Source organism: Mytilus californianus, unplaced genomic scaffold (genome assembly GCF_021869535.1).
Source record: "Mytilus californianus isolate M0D057914Y unplaced genomic scaffold, xbMytCali1.0.p SCAF_9, whole genome shotgun sequence".
Taxonomy (NCBI): domain Eukaryota; kingdom Metazoa; phylum Mollusca; class Bivalvia; order Mytilida; family Mytilidae; genus Mytilus; species Mytilus californianus.
This window is the reverse complement of record NW_026262745.1, coordinates 35,257,793-35,276,880: the sequence shown is the minus strand read 5'-3', so window position 1 is coordinate 35,276,880 and position 19,088 is coordinate 35,257,793. Positions and strand designations below refer to the sequence as shown.

General features: G+C 33.6%; 1 protein-coding gene across 1 annotated transcript; it reads left to right on the top strand.

Annotated features, from left to right (window-relative positions):
- Window positions 1–1,014: 1,014 nt before the first annotated feature.
- LOC127715652 (G2/mitotic-specific cyclin-A-like) lies at window positions 1,015–13,691 on the top strand. The gene is made up of 9 exons (XM_052221813.1): window positions 1,015–1,369; window positions 4,576–4,804; window positions 6,210–6,340; window positions 7,657–7,880; window positions 8,385–8,460; window positions 8,794–8,922; window positions 11,123–11,236; window positions 11,747–11,880; window positions 12,711–13,691. The coding sequence occupies exons 1-9, from the start codon at window positions 1,193–1,195 to the stop codon at window positions 12,772–12,774; spliced, it is 1,278 nt and encodes a 425-aa protein (XP_052077773.1). The 5' UTR covers window positions 1,015–1,192; the 3' UTR covers window positions 12,775–13,691.
- The last annotated feature ends 5,397 nt before the right edge of the window (window positions 13,692–19,088 follow it).

Sequence of the window (19,088 nt, the reverse complement as noted above, 5' to 3'; positions counted from 1 at the left end):
GGATGAATCTAATTTACACCACGATATCATTGTCAATGCAGAATGATAGCTTTCAATAATTAAGGAGGGAGCTTTTTCAGCGATTTGACCATGATATGTTATTGAAAAACATAATAAATGCAGAGTAAAAACCATAATAAATGCAGGGTATCCAATTTCAATTAACGACATCTTGGTGAAAAGTGTCTAGATAATGTATTTGAAAGATTTTTGTTAACAATTTAAAAAATGAAATTGAAAATAAAAAGGTTCTCCAGCTTATATATGGCTTACTGTTCACTAGTACTCATATAAAATTGACAATTCGTGTGCCGTAATAGCCCAAATTCCACGTAAAAGGACAATGCTCAGTATTTTCAATCTGTTGAAGATTTTTTGGAAATTTTGAAAATCATATCCCCTGCAGTCCATACGACCTCAACTAACTAGGACTATAAAAGAAGTCAAAAACAAATTTAGAATTTGTCTATTTATTTTAACATTTCAAATGACTGCAACCACATTACAAAATATAATTGATTGGAGAAGCGCCGTTTTACAGCCGGCCGGGAGTAGAGATAATCGAAAAAAAGTTATGTTAGCCTATTATTGAATGCATGCTCAAAGCATTAAATTATTTCCATCGATCAAGAACAAACTATATATCAATAGAGAAAAAAAAAATATATATATGGATTCATATCTCACGAGTTCCGCCGCGGAAATTCGTATCGGAAAAAATAAACTAATTGCAAACGAATTGGAAAAAGACATACTGAATGCATTTATACATGTGTTTCTTAGTTATTCAATGACATAAGAACAATTGTCCGTCATGAAAATAAAACGACTTGGCGACGAAAAAAAAACAAAACAAGTTTAAATTTGGCGCTAATAGTATTTTTCGATATTTTCGGATTTTAAGTTAGCAAGATACCAAAAGTCAAAAGAAAGAATGTAACGCCTCGATATTGGCTTGTTTATCATGTGGTCGCAAAAGCTTGAATTTGATTGGATTACGGGTATCATCGCGGGGAATTCAATGTCTGGCCTCAGTTTGATTAGCATCTCAGCTGAGATTACTTTAAAAAAAAATATCTGAGGAACACAGAAGTACTGAATAAACTGATAACATTACATCCAAGAACGTCACACAGAAGGTCACTACAAGTGAAAATAACATTATTTTTCCATAGAACTCTTTCGTTTCACAATGTCTTTTGTTTTTGGCTCTACGATCCAGGACGAAAATGTTGAGAACCAAGGGAGACGTGGAAAAAGAGTTGAACAAGGAGTTACTACAAGGAACAACGCACCCAAGAGGGCAGCCCTCGGAGTCATCACAAATCAAGTTCGAGTGCAACCACGAAGGGCAGCTAAACCATCTAAGGTATATAATGTTCATTTTCGACGAGGTGTTGGGGTCTTTGCGTCATTTACATTTTTGAACGACGCTGATATTTTTTCTCTGCATTTTTTGTTTTATTGTACTAGAATTTTTAACGATAAGTTTATCTGACCAACCTTGGCATTATTTGTCAGAAGAAGTCGTATTAATTACGTATATCAACTTCTGTGGTATAATTTTCATAAAAAAAAGGGGGAAGGTAGGTACTAGTACTATACTACATGTTAGGAAGCCGCTATCGCCAACGTACCATGCACCAATATTTCCCCCGAATAAAATGGGAAATTATGCCTAGAGGATGATTTAAGAAATGAATATTCAGATTCTGGCCTACTGAAAATACAATAACTTTGTCAATGTCTGTCAGGATCAAAATAAAAATGTCCCAACAAAATGCAAGACAAGGCAGGAAATAGCAGCGTTCAAGAATGGAAATGACTAGGTTGCGCTAAATAAATAATCTGTACTAGCAAAAAATGAACTTGTATAGAGCTATAATAAACTATCCTTACCCTAATCCATAACCTTAGTCTTACACTAACCAGAGCACCAGATAAGCTGCGTAGTTGTGTGATCACGCAATACAAACAATTGAAAACCCAATGCAATTGATGATTGCAGCGTTCAAAAACCCAATTCATGCAAAGGTAAACCCAATTAAATGTCAAAACCGTGCGTTTTCAACCCTTTTAGTTGTTTTCGTGTGCGTTATTTCGCGTAAATCTATTTTTGTAATATAATTGGAAATCTCCTTTCGTCTAAAAATAGATAGTTACATCAAATCTGGGTCTCTGTTGGAAATGTCCGTTGTTCTGAACGTGCTGATGTAAACCGATTTCGTTCTTCTGTGTTTATCCAAATAGTGTAAGTCATGTGATCATAATTATTTTCGTATTGCTCGGGGTTTATGACAATGAATGAATTAAAACGAAAGTAAATTTGGGTAAAAATATTGAATAGAAACATGTTTTCAGCTTCTTTTTGATAGCTGAGGGATAATTATGATGACAAGACTCAGTTAGTGTTATCAGGAAACGTTCCTCGGACACACGGGTTCATGCAATGGTGCGTCCAGACAGAAAACCATGCATCAAGGGCGAGTATACGCTCCTTAACAAGAAGATTTTTATTATGACAAACACGGGTTTCGTGTCCATATGACTAATCAGTGGTGCAAGAATTAAATCAGTTAAAACAGTCAAAGGCCAAATCAGTTATATAGTCATGATAGTTGAAAAGCAATAGAAACCAAAATTTCTAAAAACGGAACAAATAATGACCAGATCAGGGCTTTCAAAAAATATTTGAACCAGCCGGACATTTTTTTGTTGTCTTTTCCCGATTTTAATCCCTTAAGACTTAAGAAATAAAAGGCAACCATAGTAATCAGTTGGACATCATATAAATTCGATGTTCTGGCGTTAACTGTTAAATTGACAGTGCACCTTTCGAAGTGTGCAAATCAAGCGTACTAATATCTGCCTAAGGCTCTTGAAATGTGCAAAATTATGCCGTCAATAACTTCACTTGCGCGTTTTTGAAAAGTACTTTTCTATTACCGGATGTTGACTTGACAATGTTAAAACACGGACCAGAGACGGATACGTAAAATCCGTGTACGTTTACAAAGCACGATTGAGTTCAAATAGCTCTTTCCGCGTTATTTCTACAGGAAAAGACTCGAAATGAAGGTTAGATACAGGTGTCAATGATATTTTTAGCATTTTTGAAAATTCAGATGCATAAGTTAATCTCACACCTGCTCACAAGTGTACTAGTTCAAACATCATGGATCTGATGATTTTTCACTTGAAACCTTTATTACTATCTTTAAATTTTCATCAAATGATATAATATACGTTTTCTGGTAATCTGAATCTTGTTGACTAAATTAATTAGATGCAAACCGCTGAAATTTAAGAAAATAACTATTAATAGACCGATCAATGTCCGGTACAAAGTAGTTTACCTGTCGCCTGAACAGGTAAAATCAGCTGTCAGAGAACTAATTAACCTCGATTGTAATGAGAGGGTATTATAGTAGGGTTTGAACAGTTGATAGGACTAGCAAAACTGTCTTACATGATCCAATGTGCACAAGTACTACATAAAAATCTAAAACTACTAGTGGCACCAGTTTATGTAAGTTGAGAGAAAATACAAAACTGGCAGAACAGTTGAAACAAACCGGACAAAAATTAAACAAAATTTGGTCATCAGCGTATACACCAAATGAAATAGCTATCACACATATAATGAAAGAAATATAACTTTTCGGTTCGATATAATTTCATTATAACATGCCTAAATTCAATATCTTGATGTTGAAAAAAACTCAATACATTAAGAAGCTTGTTGGTGAAAAATGCAATTGAAAAAACTATTTCACTCAATTACATAAAAAATGGTGGGTAAAAACCCCAATATGTGAATTCTTATCTGGAGCTCTGACTAACTGTTACCACAAATGAACCTTACCCTAAAGTATAGGGACTCCTAAAATAAAAGGCCTGGCCCCACAAAATATCAAAAGTTTGCCCCCCATAGGCACAAATTTATGGTGTGCTGCAATTGTCTGACCAATGTTTAAGTAACTAAATTAGTGGATTTCACTTATTGTTTCTTGCCGCTTTAGAAAAGGGCAGGGTAATTTTTATCTTCGAGGGCACTCATAGCACGATTGGCTACACTTTGAGGGCACCCTTTGCATGGTGGGCTACACTCTAAGGGCACCTTTGCATGGAGGACTACACTAAGGGCACCCTTTACATAGATATAAAGTTATTGATATACATTGTAAATCCATTCAGAGTGAGAAAATATGGAAGCCTTGTTTGCAACAGCAGGAAAAATTGTTTCAAAAATCATATGTACATTGTATATTAATGATTTTAGCTTAGATATTATACAACAATGACATTGTTGCAATTGTCAATGCAGCTTCCAATAACGCAAGGTCATAAGTAATTTGGTGCCAATAAAAGCACCTTAGTATGACTACTGGATTTTATTTGCTCAAGACTACTGAAATATTTTAAGCCCGATACAAAAGGGAGAGACATACGAACCTTGTAGTGTATTATGTAGAAGGTGGATTTTTATAACTAGAGGAAGTTTTAAAATTAAAGGATGTTTTTAAGACTAAACAACTGCAACTTTTGTTTATAGGATAATCATTATATTTTCAGGTTGGTGGGAATGATGAAAATGCATATCCAAAACAAGCCAAGGTATTTGGACAGGAGAACCAACCATTTACCATCTTTGTTGATGATAATGTTGCAGCAAGTAAACCTTTGTCTAAACCATCCAACAATGGTGGCAAGTTGAAGCTGTCTCAATCTATTACTGCACTGCCAGTCCGACATCAACCAATTTCTGCCGTCAATGATATCATCTGTGTTGACGATTCTATAGGTACCTGTTTTTCTTTATTATAATATTATGAAGGTTGGGAATTTGTAATAGATTTTCTTTCCAGAACTCTTCAATATTGACATGAGCTTAAAACTGCTCATCTCACTAGCCTTACAAAATATCATTTATTATACCCCATGCAACGAGTTGCGGAGGGTATAATGTTTTTGACCTGTCCGTCCGTCAGTCCTATTTCTTGTCATCACAACTTCTCTCAAACCACACAACAGAATTTCATGAAACCTTTTCAGATAATAAGGACATACTACGTAGATGTGCATATCGACAGGAAATTACGATTCAATTTTTTTTCCAGGAGTTACGCCCCTTTGAACTTATTTGCCCAATATACTACTGCAATCTTTTGTCATCGCAACTCCTCTCAAACCACACAACAATTTCATGAAACCTTTTCAGATAATAAGGACATACTACGTAGATGTGCATATCGACAGGAAATTTCGATTCAATTTTTTTTCCAGGAGTTACGCCCCTTTAAACTTATTTGCCCAATATACTACTGCAACCTTTTGTCATCGCAACTCCTCTCAAACCACACAACAGAATTTCATGAAACTGTGTAGATAATAAAGACATAATATGTAGATGTGCTTATTGACAGGAAATTATGATTCAATTTTTTTTTCTGATACAATTTTTTTTTTCTTGCACTTATTTTATTTCTCCAATGACAATGTGGGGACGATTTTATTTCTCCAATGACAATGTGGGGACGTGGGGTATGTGAGTGCATTCACTAAGGTTCTTTAATTTCTCTTGCGATAGAAATTTAATTCATGTATTCAGTGCACCCAAAACACACTTGTGGATGTATGATGTATGATCAGAGTAAATTTTTTGGTGAACACATCATTCACATATAATCTTACAAGTAAGGCCAGGGAAAAATGATTGTTGGTTTCCCCTAACATGGGAAAATTTTCAAGGCCCAGCAGGCAGGATTTTTTTTTTTTTTCTGTGTATCAATAGTGTTGCTAAATGTAAAAACTGTGTAGAACAATTATCTATTTACTTGACAACTGGTATTAAACTTGAGTGACTTCATATAATTAATAACATGGTTGGTGCATAGGTGGCCATTTTGGGGGAGCGCAACGCTTCAAATCAGTTATCTTTCTGATCAGTTAAGCACTTCGGTGATCTAGAAACCAAGGCGGGAAAAAATTACCTTGACATTGTTATGCTTCTTAATAAAACTGAAAAAATATTTAATTAACATTGCTGGATCGGAACAAGACACCATCTTTTTTTTTTTTTTTTTTTTAAGTTTCAGTAGAGGGAGAAAAACGACATGGTCGTGTTAGGGGAAACCAAATCATTTTTCCCTGGTCTTACAATTTTTTTTTTAAAATTTAATAATTGTACTGTACCTCTTTTAAAACAGAAGAATCTCCAATGGTGTTGGATACCACACACGAGGAAATGGAAGACAAAAAGCCTTTAGACAGAGAATCAATTATTACCATGGTACCTGAATATGTAGAAGAAATTTATGCACATTTGAGAGAAGCTGAGGTAGGGTTAAGATGGTCTAATCATACAATTTGCTTATAAGACTATATAGTTGTAATGTCGTTAATGGATTTATCAAACATTTTGCACTAGAACACAAACTTTGAGAGTTTTTGTTGCCAAATCTAACCATTTTTCAAAGGAAATTTTTCGTCAATACAAATAAAAATCAAAGACCTGATATTAAGAAAGTTTGCAATGTTACTATTGAATTTCACTATTGTGTGCATATTTTGTTTTTCATCATATTCCTTATTATACCCCACGCAACGAGTTGCGGAGGGTATAATGTTTTTGACCCATCCGTCTGTCTGTGTCCGTCCATCAGTCCTGTTTCTTGTCATCGCAACTCCTCTCAAACCACACAACAGAATTTAACGAAACCTTTTTAGATAATAAGGACATACTATGTAGTTGTGCATATCGACAGGAAATTACGATTCAATTTTTTTTCTAGGAGTTACGCCCCTTTGAACTTATTTACTTTAATGTACTACTGCAACAGTTTGTCATCTCAACTCCTCTGAAACCACACAAAATTTCATAAAACTGTAGATAATAAGGACATACTACGTAGATGTGCATATCGACAGGAAATTACGATTCAATTTTTTTTCCAGGAGTTACACCCCTTTGAACTTATTTGCCCAATATACTACTGCAACCTTTTGTCATCGCAACTCCTCTCAAACCACACAATAGAATTTCATGAAACCTTTTCAGATAATAAGGACATACTACGTAGATGTGCATATCGACAGGAAATTAGGATTCAATTTTTTTTCTAGGAGTTACGCCCCTTTGAACTTATTTGCTTCAATATACCTCTGCAACAGTTTGTCATCGCAACTCCTCTGAACCCACACAACAGAATTTCATGAAACTTTGTAGATAATAAGGACATACTAGGTAGATGTGCATATCGACAGGAAATTATGATTCAATTTTTTTTTCTTATACTTTTTTTTTTTCTTAGTTATTTTATTTCTCCAGTGACAATGTGGGGACGTGGGGTATGTGAACGCGCTCACTAAGGTTCTTTAATTAATGTAATGTGATATGATAATGGCCTAATTGGAGGGACTTCAAATATCAATTTTAAAAGTTCTTGGTTTGACTTCCACTGCCAAAGTGAACATTTTACCATGATACCAGATAGTATTATAGACCTTGTATTACTGAGAAATAATTTGAATACATGGAGGGGAAAGATGATTGATATGAACCAGCTCATTCGCCATGACATATGATAGAATATATATGCTTAATGTTTGACATGAATTTTTGACCTGTATTTAAGAAACATTTTTCATTTTTAGGCAAAAAATAGACCAAAACATAATTACATGAAAAAACAATCGGATATAACAGCATCAATGAGGAGCATTCTGGTAGATTGGTTAGTTGAAGTATCTGAGGAATACAAACTGCACAGAGAAACATTATTCTTAGCTGTGAACTACATTGATAGATTTCTATCCTACATGTCTGTACAGAGAGGAAAACTTCAGCTTGTTGGAGCTGCCAGCATGTTTCTTGCATCGTAAGATATTTATACTGAAATAATTCCATGCAAAGTAATTTGAAAAAATACCAATTTAAAACTTTTCTTGCACATGCATGTACATGGTATGTATTTTCTTAGCAACAGAAAATCAACATGCATGCATTTTGTTATTGCCTAAACCAAACTATTGGGATACATTTACTACTCTCAACTTGGCTGCAAAGCTTTTTTCATCGGCCTGCGTTGTGCAAGTCCAGACTAATAAATTATAATAAACAATGAATTTTTAGTAAAAACAAAAAATTTTGAACAAACTATTTTATTTATTCAACACATGTATTATACAATGGTGGAAATAGTTATCCTGTTGGGCCACATGAAACGTTATATTTATAAAGCTTAACCATAGTTTACAGACCAGCTAATTTTCATTTATTTATGGCTGCTTAGCAAGTTGGACACATAGCTATAGAAAAATAGGAGACGAGTCTGAGTGTCATTGATCATTTCAACAGCTTTATGAATTATTTTTTTCTCCAGAAAATACGAGGAAATCTATCCACCAGATGTTGGAGAATTTGCCTATATCACAGATGACACCTACACAAAGCAACAGGTATGGAAACACAAGTTTCAGGGTAGTTCTTTGCCATAAACTGCTGCCAGTAATTGACAAAATATGCAATGGATGTTTCAAATCTGTAGAACTCTTGCTGAATTTTCCATACTATTTTTGCAAAGTTTAATTTATTACTGATGGCAAAATTGTGTTCTTTCCAGTAAATACAGAATTGTTTTTTAGACAATGTGGAACTACATCTTAGTGAGGTCAGTGATGCAGTGGATTCGGTAGTTTTTTGTGTTAGCATTGTAAACACATTACTATTTTCCAAATAACCTTAGATATACCATTCATTCTTTAATATACACTTTTTTCTGCTTTACTTAGGTATTGAGAATGGAACACCTTGTTCTGAAGGTTCTGACATTTGATGTAGCTGTGCCAACAACAAATTGGTTCTGTGATCACTTCCTGACAGACTCTGATGCCGACAGTAAAGTCAAAGCCTTGTCTATGGTAAACAGTATTTAAATAACGGAAAGGACTGGAATATTGTCAGCAGACGAACTATTTAAAAAAAAAAATCTGATGTTATTCATAGATTATAAATGGTTTTTCAATCGTGAGGGTGTTTCTCAGCTACAATCTCATCTAAGACAGCTCTTGAGATGAGATGTGGTAGAGAAACATCTATGAGTTTGAAAGACCATTGATAATCTGTTGATCGCTTTTTTGCCAGTGATTTCATTGATTTTTACATTGACAACTGCACCTGCACTCTTTGTTTCTAGCGATAATTTTCTATCAAGTGAGAAGCATGATATGAAAAATTATCACGAAAAAAGAGATCAAAGGAAAAATATACAAAACTGATAATGTATATAAATATAGATTCTACCACTGCATTGAGTGTGATACGATATTTATCCACTCTCAACAGTTAAATTTTCAAATTTAAAACGCGAGGCTCGCCGATTTGGTTGTGGAATCTGTTTCTCTGATTTTCAAACAATACGTAGGCAAATTTATTCCTTCTTTTTGAATGATCTGCAAAAAAGATGTGTTCTTTCTATGACGTCATCAGGCATGGTCGCCTTTTTTCATGCCGTCACAATAGGAAATTCAGAGGAAAGCAAGAAAATTCGACGTCGTAATCTGATTTTAACCAATAAAGAACTGAGATCAAACGAACCACATGTTGATTAAATTTTTTTCATACAATGGGTGCAGAAAGGGATAAATTGACGAAGAATTAGAGAAATAATTTTACAAAAGATTTTTTTTTTTAAATGCATTTTTGCCATAAAAATTACTTGTCCAGTACATGTTACTATTACTCGTGAATAGCATAAGTGTAAGGTTTATCGAGTTGACTTTGACATGTATCCAGAGTAAGTTTGAATGTACCCTTTCAAGAGTCAAAAATTTCTATAAATTTTAACTAAAAAAAAACTATAGGTTGGTGTTAATATTATAAAACTTTGTTGCTTTTTCGATTCAAATTGACCATGCTGTCAATTTTGTAAATTTTAGAATTTTTTCTCTTTTTTTGTCTAGCCTTCGACTTAAGTTGAAAAAGCGAGACATAGCGATCCTACATTCCGTCGGCGGCATCCACAAATATTCACTCTGTGGTTTAAATTTTTGAAATTTTAATAACTTTCTTAAACTATCCTGGATTTCTACCAAACTTGTACAGAAGCTTGTTTATGATAATAAGATAGTATCTAGAAGTAAATTTTGTAAAAAAATAAATCCATTTCTACCTTATTTTACTTTTAAATGGACTTAGATTTTCTGCCAAGAAACAACACATTCACTCTGGTTTAAAGTTTTTAAAATTTTATTACTTTCTTATACTATTTTGGATTTATACCAAACATGGACAGAAGCTTGTTTATGATCAAAAGCTAGTATCTAGAAGGAAATTTTGTAAAAAAATAAATCCATTTTTTCCGTATTTTACTTTTAAATGGACTTAGATTTTCTGCCAGGAAACAACATATTCACTCTGTGGTTAAAGTTTTTAAACATTTATTAGATTCATCAAGTTTTTAAACATTTATTAGATTCATCAAGTTTTTAAACATTTATTAGATTCATAAACTATCCTGGATTTTTACCAAACTTGGACAGAAGCTTCTTACAATCAAAAGATAGTATCAAGAGGAATATTTTTATTGATTTACTTCCTCATTTTTATTGAGCCTGCGATTAACCGAAAATGTAGGCGAGACACTGGGTTCCGCGGAACCCTTACGAATTTTTTTAGAACAAAAAGCATATTTATAATATTTCAACTTCTTTGTTATAAATGATTGAAAAAATACATATCTAAGAATTTTGAAAAGAAAAAATTGATATGGGATGTACATATCTTTGGTAAAATCATTTCTTTGTACCCTCACCTATTTCCTCAACATTTTGGCTGATGGCACTTACCAGATTGGTTATAAAATTTCAAATTTTATTACTCAAAAACTACTTATTGCAAGTACAGCTTTTTTTCCGAGTTTAGTTTGATTATATTTTTTATATTCATTGATATTTTCCACTTGTATCGCATGTTTTGGAAATAATTCCCAAACGAGACTGAAACCTCAGAAGAATACATCCTTAATGCTAAACAAGTATATTTTATGATTGAATATTTTAGATTTCTACCTGTTTGATTGCAGGTATATATGTCATTGTAATAGGAAGGTTTATTTTTCAGTTCTTAGCAGAAAATACATTGATAGAAGCTGATACTTTCTTGAAATACCTTCCTAGTCAAATAGCAGCTGCCTGTATATGTTTAGCAAGATTTTCTCTTGAACAAGAACCCTGGGTAAGATTACTGAAAAATAATGAAGGTAACTGACCATTCAATATAACAACCTTTTCATCATTTAGAAGAAAGGGTTTTTGATTTAAGAACAGTTGATATCAAAAAAGCATTGCATATTTGGAATAATCTGATGAAAAATATTTGGAAGATTCAAAGAAAAAAACTTCCAATATATAGTTGATTTTATACTGCAACTCGTATTGCAACAGTAATTTTGAGGTTGATATTTCTCATTTCTATATTAGTTTAGGTAAGTGTTTTCCAGCATATTCAAGTACTTAGAAAAAAAGAAATATACTGTACCAACAAAAACAAACATAGAATTTAGAAAGTGTTACGAACATTTTTATCAAATTAAATTGTATATACTTGGAATCCCAAAAAATGAACGACGGTACAAACAATTGTTTGTTCCTTGTCATAAACTTTCAATTGAAAAATTTAGCAGACTGCTAAAATAAAGGTTTCCCTGAAACTGTTTGATATTAAATATGCTATAATACTTTTCAGCCTCAATCCCTGATCAAATCCAGTGGTTATGAAGTAGGACATTTTGTTGACTGTTTGAAAGACCTTCATAAACTCTACCTAAATGCTGACAAGAGTCCACAGCAGTCAGTAGTTGAAAAATACAGAAGTACAAAGTAAGTGATGGAACAATTGTTTGCAAAAACCTTACATGCTTCTTATATACACCTTATTCTATCTTTGGCATCAAGAATGCTTAGTAATTACTGGCTATCAAGAATGTCGAAATCCCTTCATAGTCTTACTTGGCATATCAATTTCTGGACATAAATCAATAGCAAATTCATAGTTTTTACTTCACAAAGATCATTTCAAACATGAAAGTAAAATTGTTAAAGTAAAAAATTTCTAGTATGTTCGTCTATAAATGTGGGGATGCATTCTTGGTTTAATGATTTGAGGACCGGAAAAGTAACCAACCCTTGTATCAAAGATGAAACAATGTCAATAGAGAAGCATATCTTTTCAGTCTTAATATTGGATTTTCTTAATATATTAATTAAATGCACAAATGTGAGGACAACTATGACAAACTAGTCGACTTTTTATACACTAAAATATTTATTAGGCAAAAAAATGTGTTTAATGGGTTTCCTTATGATTGTCAAAATTTTTATTAGTCAACAATCCTGAAAAATATTGTTTTCAACTTATTTTACATACTATAAAACACAAAATTGCAATTTACAATTTGTCAATGAAATAACGTTGTACAAGTTAATAAATTCTATTGTGCATATAAAACAAGTTAGTAGTTACAACGGATATGTTTGAGCAGAGATTTTGCAGATATCCTCATAAAACATTAATGGGGTCCAGAAACCCTCAAAACAACACTTTCCTCTTATTTTTGAATTGTGGACAACTAGGAATGGGTTTGTTTTCCGATGAACATGTTTGAGATTTTTGAAAGTTTCATTTAAATTTTTTTTTTTTTTTTTTTCAGATATGAAGAAATCTCAAATTTCCAGAAGTTCCCACCTCCAGCCAGTCTGCCTCTGATTGTGTAGAGATTACTGTCCTATATTTACCACAGTTCTTTCATCAGCACCAGGTTATGATCAGCTTCGTGGCCGTGGCTATGTGTGGGAAATTATTTATTGACAATTCTTGTTCCTTTCCCATACCTTTCAGGTGCAATAAGGAAGGCAGCTCCTATTTCATGTGTGTGATGTGTATGTTTCTGATGAATGTGTGTGTATGTTGATGTGGTTGTGAATTTGTGTAAAAGATAATATAAAGGTACGACTCCTCATTGCTAATCATGATTTTAAAAATGCATGTTCTCTCATAAGTCATGTATGAATGAATTTTAAAATTACCAAAGCCATTTAAATGCAAATTTTTTTTTATATTTTTACCTCTTTTTTTATTTTTTTTAAAAGTGGCATGAATTTGTTTTTAGTTGACTTTTATTTTTAAAAGTTTATTCGATTGCATAACTATTGTCTCACAGAATCTCCTTCAAAAGATTTTTACTGTCTGTTTATTACATTGTTTTTACATGTCAATTTTGTGTTTTTTTTTATCCACGAAGTTAAAATCCTATTTGTAACTTTATGAAATACGCAAGTTATACATTCTTAGTGCTCCGATTTGTTTTTCGACATCTTTTTTCTCGAAATAATTTTGATGGAGGTTTTTAAGGACATTGTTTGCCATAATCATTGCATAAATTTTATTAAGTTGATGCTTATTTTTATTACTAGTTGTATATTATCATGTAAACTGTAAATATTCATGTACAAGAACAAATATATTTTAAATTAAAATCAGTTGTCTTTGTTTTATTTGTAAATAGATATGGTTATGGGTTTTTATTAATAAGTTGGTCTTTGAAGTTAAAAAATCATTGGAGCACTTGTTTTGGCATAAATCGATTCATTGACCATTTTATTGTTTTGAAAAATAAAAGCATTTTAAATAATCTCTTAGTGAATTATGTGTCAAGATATTCAACTTTCTCAAAAAATAAAAAGATGTGGTATGATTGCCAATGAGAACTCTTCACCAGAGACCAAATGATGTTGAGATCACTGTACAGCCTTTCAACAATGAGCAAAATCCATACCGCATAGAAATCTATCCTGTTGGAGGTGTTTTTTTAAGTGCATATTTAAATATCTTCAACTCTTGATTGCTTGTGTCATCTACAAAAATCTATTACACAAAATAAAAAAAATTTATCTATGGAGGTCTTCAGTAACAATTGTCTATGCCTTATGAAAAACAAAAATAGATCTTTTATTCTGATTTATTTTAAGCACTTGGAATTTTTGTTGGGATGTCTCTATCAGACATGTGAAATGAATGTTAAGTTGTATGAAAAAAATATTGGTGTTCCTAGGCCTAACATTTAATGCATAGCCTTTGGAGAAGTGGACAGGTTACAAAATATGAATGCATCGTTGAAAAGGTGACTGGCAAATAGTCCATTGCAGATAAAATTTAGATGATCTAAAGCTAGTTAACAACTGATGTACAATTAGCTGCTGTATATTCTGCAAACCTGGGCCATTTAGCCACATATATGTATACTGCTGAACTTTATAATTTCAGTTGTCACACTTGGCAACAGGCCTACAACCCCAGGTTTCTTTAAATGCTATTGGGCCTGCAAGAATTACTAGACCAATAGAACCTGTACAAAATTTTCATAAAAATGAGTTTCCTGTGACTGCAAATAGTTTTTGTGAAGAAAGAAAAATTAAGATGAGTTGAATTATACTTGGAACAGTGGGTTTACAATTTTAAAGGACTAAGGTGCTGGGGATTTTGTTTTTGTATATCTTATTGTCTTAAGAGTTTGTTTCCCTAGTTATTTGTCCTGTACAGTATTTTAGAATAGTTGTTGTCTCACCTTGACAGCCTCAAATAACAAGACGGGTATGCTATTTCTGGTGGTGGTGTCAACAATATATTAGGTCAGTTTATGGGGAATCACTGGTGGTAGGTTAAGGTTAATGATATTTGGTATGCAGTTGTAACAGCATTGGCACATCTCATTTCCATGAATATTATTTGTCCCTTTCCCCTTGGTCCTGGTCCATTATCTTTGAAACTTTTGCTTAGTTGACATGTATTAGTTTGTGAATAGGTCAGTTTATGGGGAACCACTAGTGGTATGTCAGTGATATTTGGTTTGCAGTTGTATAAGTATTGGCACATCTCATTTCCATGGATATTACTTTGCCCTGCCCCCTCAGTCATGGTTTATGGACTTGGAAACCTTTGCTTAGTTTACATGTATTGGTTTGATTAGATCAGTTGATGAATCTTTTATGGGGAACCACTAGTGGTGGGTCAATGATATTTGGTTTGCAGTTGTATTTGCATTGGCACATCTCATTTCCATAAAAATTGTTTGGCCCTGCCCCTTCAGTCATGGTTCATTGACTGAATATTTTGGATAACTTGCATGTTAAAGTATTGCTATTTTTATTTCAACATTTGCATTTTACTATCAAAATAACAACTAAAGGCTCTGAAGAGCCTGTGTCGCTCACCTGATTCTACTTTGGTTTGGAAAATCATGTAAAAAATAGATTGAATTCATAACAGATACCCTAATACTGTGGATTCATTTATTTTCGTGGGTACCAATTTTCGTGGATTGAGGAAAACTTGCATTTTCGTGGACACTTGATTTCGTGGTTTTGCCAAAGTCTGCATACAATCTTATAGAAAATTTGTGATTAGTTGAACATTTAAATTCGTGGTTTACCTGTACCCACGAAATCCACGAAATTTGGTACCTAACGAATAATAATGAATCCACAGTAATGATTGAGGCCAAGTTTGGTTTAATATTGGCCCCGTAATTTAATCAAAAATCCTGGTGGCCATCTTAAACAATAAATCGGCAACAAAGTAGCAACACTTCCATCAGCACCTCATAAGGAACATTTATGCCATGTTTGGTTTCATTCCTTTCAGTGCTCCTAGAAGAAGCATTTGTATGTATTTCCCATAGGGTCTTATGTTAAACTAAGTCCCCTGCTGGCAGCCATCTTGGATGATGAATCGGTTACAAAGTAACAACACTTGGTCAACACCTAATTAGGAACATTCATGCCATGTTTGGTTTTATTGTCGAGCCTGCGACATTTGTCGTAGAAAGCTTGACATAGGGATAGTGATCCGGCGGCGGCGGCGTTGGCTAACTTCTTAAAAGCTTTATATTTTAGAAGGTGGAAGATCTGGATGCTTCATACTTTGTATATGGATGCCTCATGTTACGAAGTTTCCGTCTGGCACATGTCTAATGTCCTTGACCTCATTTGCATGGTTCAGTGACTACTTGAAAAAAAGTTAAGATTTTTTGTAATGTTAAATTCTCTCTTATTATAAGTAATAGGATAACTGTATTTGGTATGTGCGTACCTTGCAAGGTCCTCGTGCCTGTCGGACAGTTTTCACTTGACCTCGACCTCATTTCATGGATCAGTGAACAAGGTTAAGTTTTGGTGGTCAAGTCCATATCTCAGATACTATAAGCAATAGGTCTAGTATATTCGGTGTATGGAAGGACTGTAAGGTGTACATGTCTAGCTGGCAGGTGTCATCTGACCTTGACCTCATTTTCGTGGTTCAGTGCTCAAAGTTAAGTTTTTGAGTTTTGGTCTTTTTTTCTAATACTATATGCAATAGTTCAACTATATTTGGTGTATGGAAATATTTTATGATCTATATGTCAGTCACGCAGGTTTTATTTGACCTTGACCTCATTTTCAAGGTTCATTGCTCAGTGTTAAGTTTTTGTGTTTTGGTCTGTTTTTCTCATTCTGTATGCAATATGTCTACTATATTTGGTGTATGTAATGATTGTAAAGTGTACATGTCTAGCTGGCAGGTGTCATCTGACCTTGACCTCATTTTCATGGTTCAGTGGTCAAAGTTGAGTTTTTGAGTTTTGGTCTTTTTTTCTAATACTATATGCAATAGTTCAACTATATTTGGTGTATGGAAATATTTTATGATTTATATGTCAGTCACACAGGTTTTATTTGACCTTGACCTTATTTTCAAGGTTCATTGCTCAGTGTTTAGTTTTTGTGTTTTGGTCTGTTTTTCTTATTCTGTATGCAATATGTCTACTATATTTGGTGTATGGAATGATTGTAAGGTGTACATGTCTAGCTGGCAGGTGTCATCTGACCTTGACCTCATTTTCATGGTTCAGTGGTCAAAGTTAAGTTTTTGAGTTTTGGTCTTTTTTTCTTATACTGTATGCAATAGTTCAACTATATTTGGTGTATGGAAATATTTTATGATCTATATGTCAGTCTTGCAGGTTTTATTTGACCTTGACCTCATTTTCAAGGTTCATTGCTCAGTGTTAAGTTTTTGTGTTTTGGTCTGTTTTTCTTAAACTATGAGCAATAGGTCAACTATATTTGTTGTACGGAAGAATTGTTAGCTACATGCCTGCCTAGCATGGTTCATCTGACCTTGTCCTCATTTTCATGGTTCATTGGTCAATGTTTAGTTTACTTGGTTAATGTTAAGTTTATGTGACAGTTGTAATAAAGCTTTATATTTAGGACTATCGACATAATATCAATGATTAGTAAAGAAGGCGAGACATTTCAGCGTGTGCACTCTTGTTCTATTCAGTGGTTCTCTAGAAGAAAACATATATGTATTCCCCATAGGGTCCTATGTTAAACTTACTCCCCCTGCTGGCAGCCTTCTTGGATGACAAATCAGCTACAAAGTAACAACACTTGGTCAGCACCTCAAAAGAAACATTCATACCATTTTTGGTTTCAATCCATTTAGCGGTTTTCTAGATAAAGACATAAGTCCCCTGTTGGCAGCCATCTTGGTTGATGGATTTGCTACAAAATAACAACACTTGGTCAGCACCTCATAAGGAACATTCATGCCATGTTTGGTTTCATTCCATTCAGTGGTTCTTCAAAAGAAGTCTTTTGTATGTATTTCACATAGGGTCCTTTGTTAAACTAAGTTCCCACTGGCAGCCATCTTGGATGATTGATTGGCTACAAAGTAACAACACTTGGCCAGCACCTCATTAGGAATATTCATGCCATGTTTGGTTTCATTCCATTCAGTGGTTCTCTAAATGAAAACATTTGTATGTATTTCCCATAGGGTCCAATGTTTAAAGAAGTCCCCCGCTGGTGGCCATCTTGGATCAGCTACAAAGTAACAACACTTGGTCATCACCTCATAAGGAATATTCATGCAATGTTTGGTTTCATTCCATTCAGTGGTTCTCTAGAAGAAGTTCAAAATGTAGAAAGTTAACGACGACGGACGACAGACGCCAAGTGATAAGAAAAGCTCACTTGGCCTTTTAGGCCAGGTGAGCTAAAAAGGCGAGACATATCACAGTTTATTTATTTCTGTATTGCTGCAGTCCAATAACTGAGTGAATAATTTTTGTCTGGCCTGCAACTTTCGTCAAAGAAAGAGATACCAGGATTACAACCCAGCAGTGACAGCATAAACTATTTGGATAAAGATTTATATTCCAGAAGGTAGAATAGCTAGGTGCTTCATACCTTGAGTTACGAAGTTTCAGTCTCGTATCCATTCTCCTTGACCTCATTTTCATGGTTCATTAGTCGTTAAGATTTTGTGTTTATGTAAGTCATTTACTATAAGAAATAGGTCATTTATATTTGGTATATGGAATGTTTTTAAGGTAGGTCTGTCTGGCAGGATCATATTACCTTGACCTCATTTTCATGGTTCATTGGTCAATGTTAAGATTTTGAGAGTTGATCTGATTCTCCAATACTAAAAGCTATTAGACCACTATATATGGTGTATGCAATGATCATTAGGTGTACTTGTTTGTCTGGCATGGTTCATCTGACCAGGACTTCATGTTCATGGATCATCGATAATTTTATGTGATACTTGTAGTAAAACCTTCATATTAAAGACTTTCAACATATACAATCATAACTAAAGAAGGGGAGACATTTCAGTGTGTGCACTCTTGTTTAGTTTGTCTTTACAGGTTTCATCTGACCTTGACTTCATTTTCATAAATCATTCATAATGTTCATGAAACCTAAAGAATGATCTTGATCTTCACTTGTGACTTAAAATTCAATCATAATCAGAATGTGTACTTTTATTTATTCTGAATAGTATTCTGCATCCAGTTGTGGATCACTAAAGGTAGTTCATTAGCACATGTAAATCTGAACCTTAGATATACTGATCTAACCATACTCAAGAATTATTTTTACACGAGTTATGAGACCTTATGAAGGCAACTCCTCTGAGAAATTTGCCAGAAATTTTTGTAATTCATACTTGGTGTTACAACTTGTCATAATGTGTA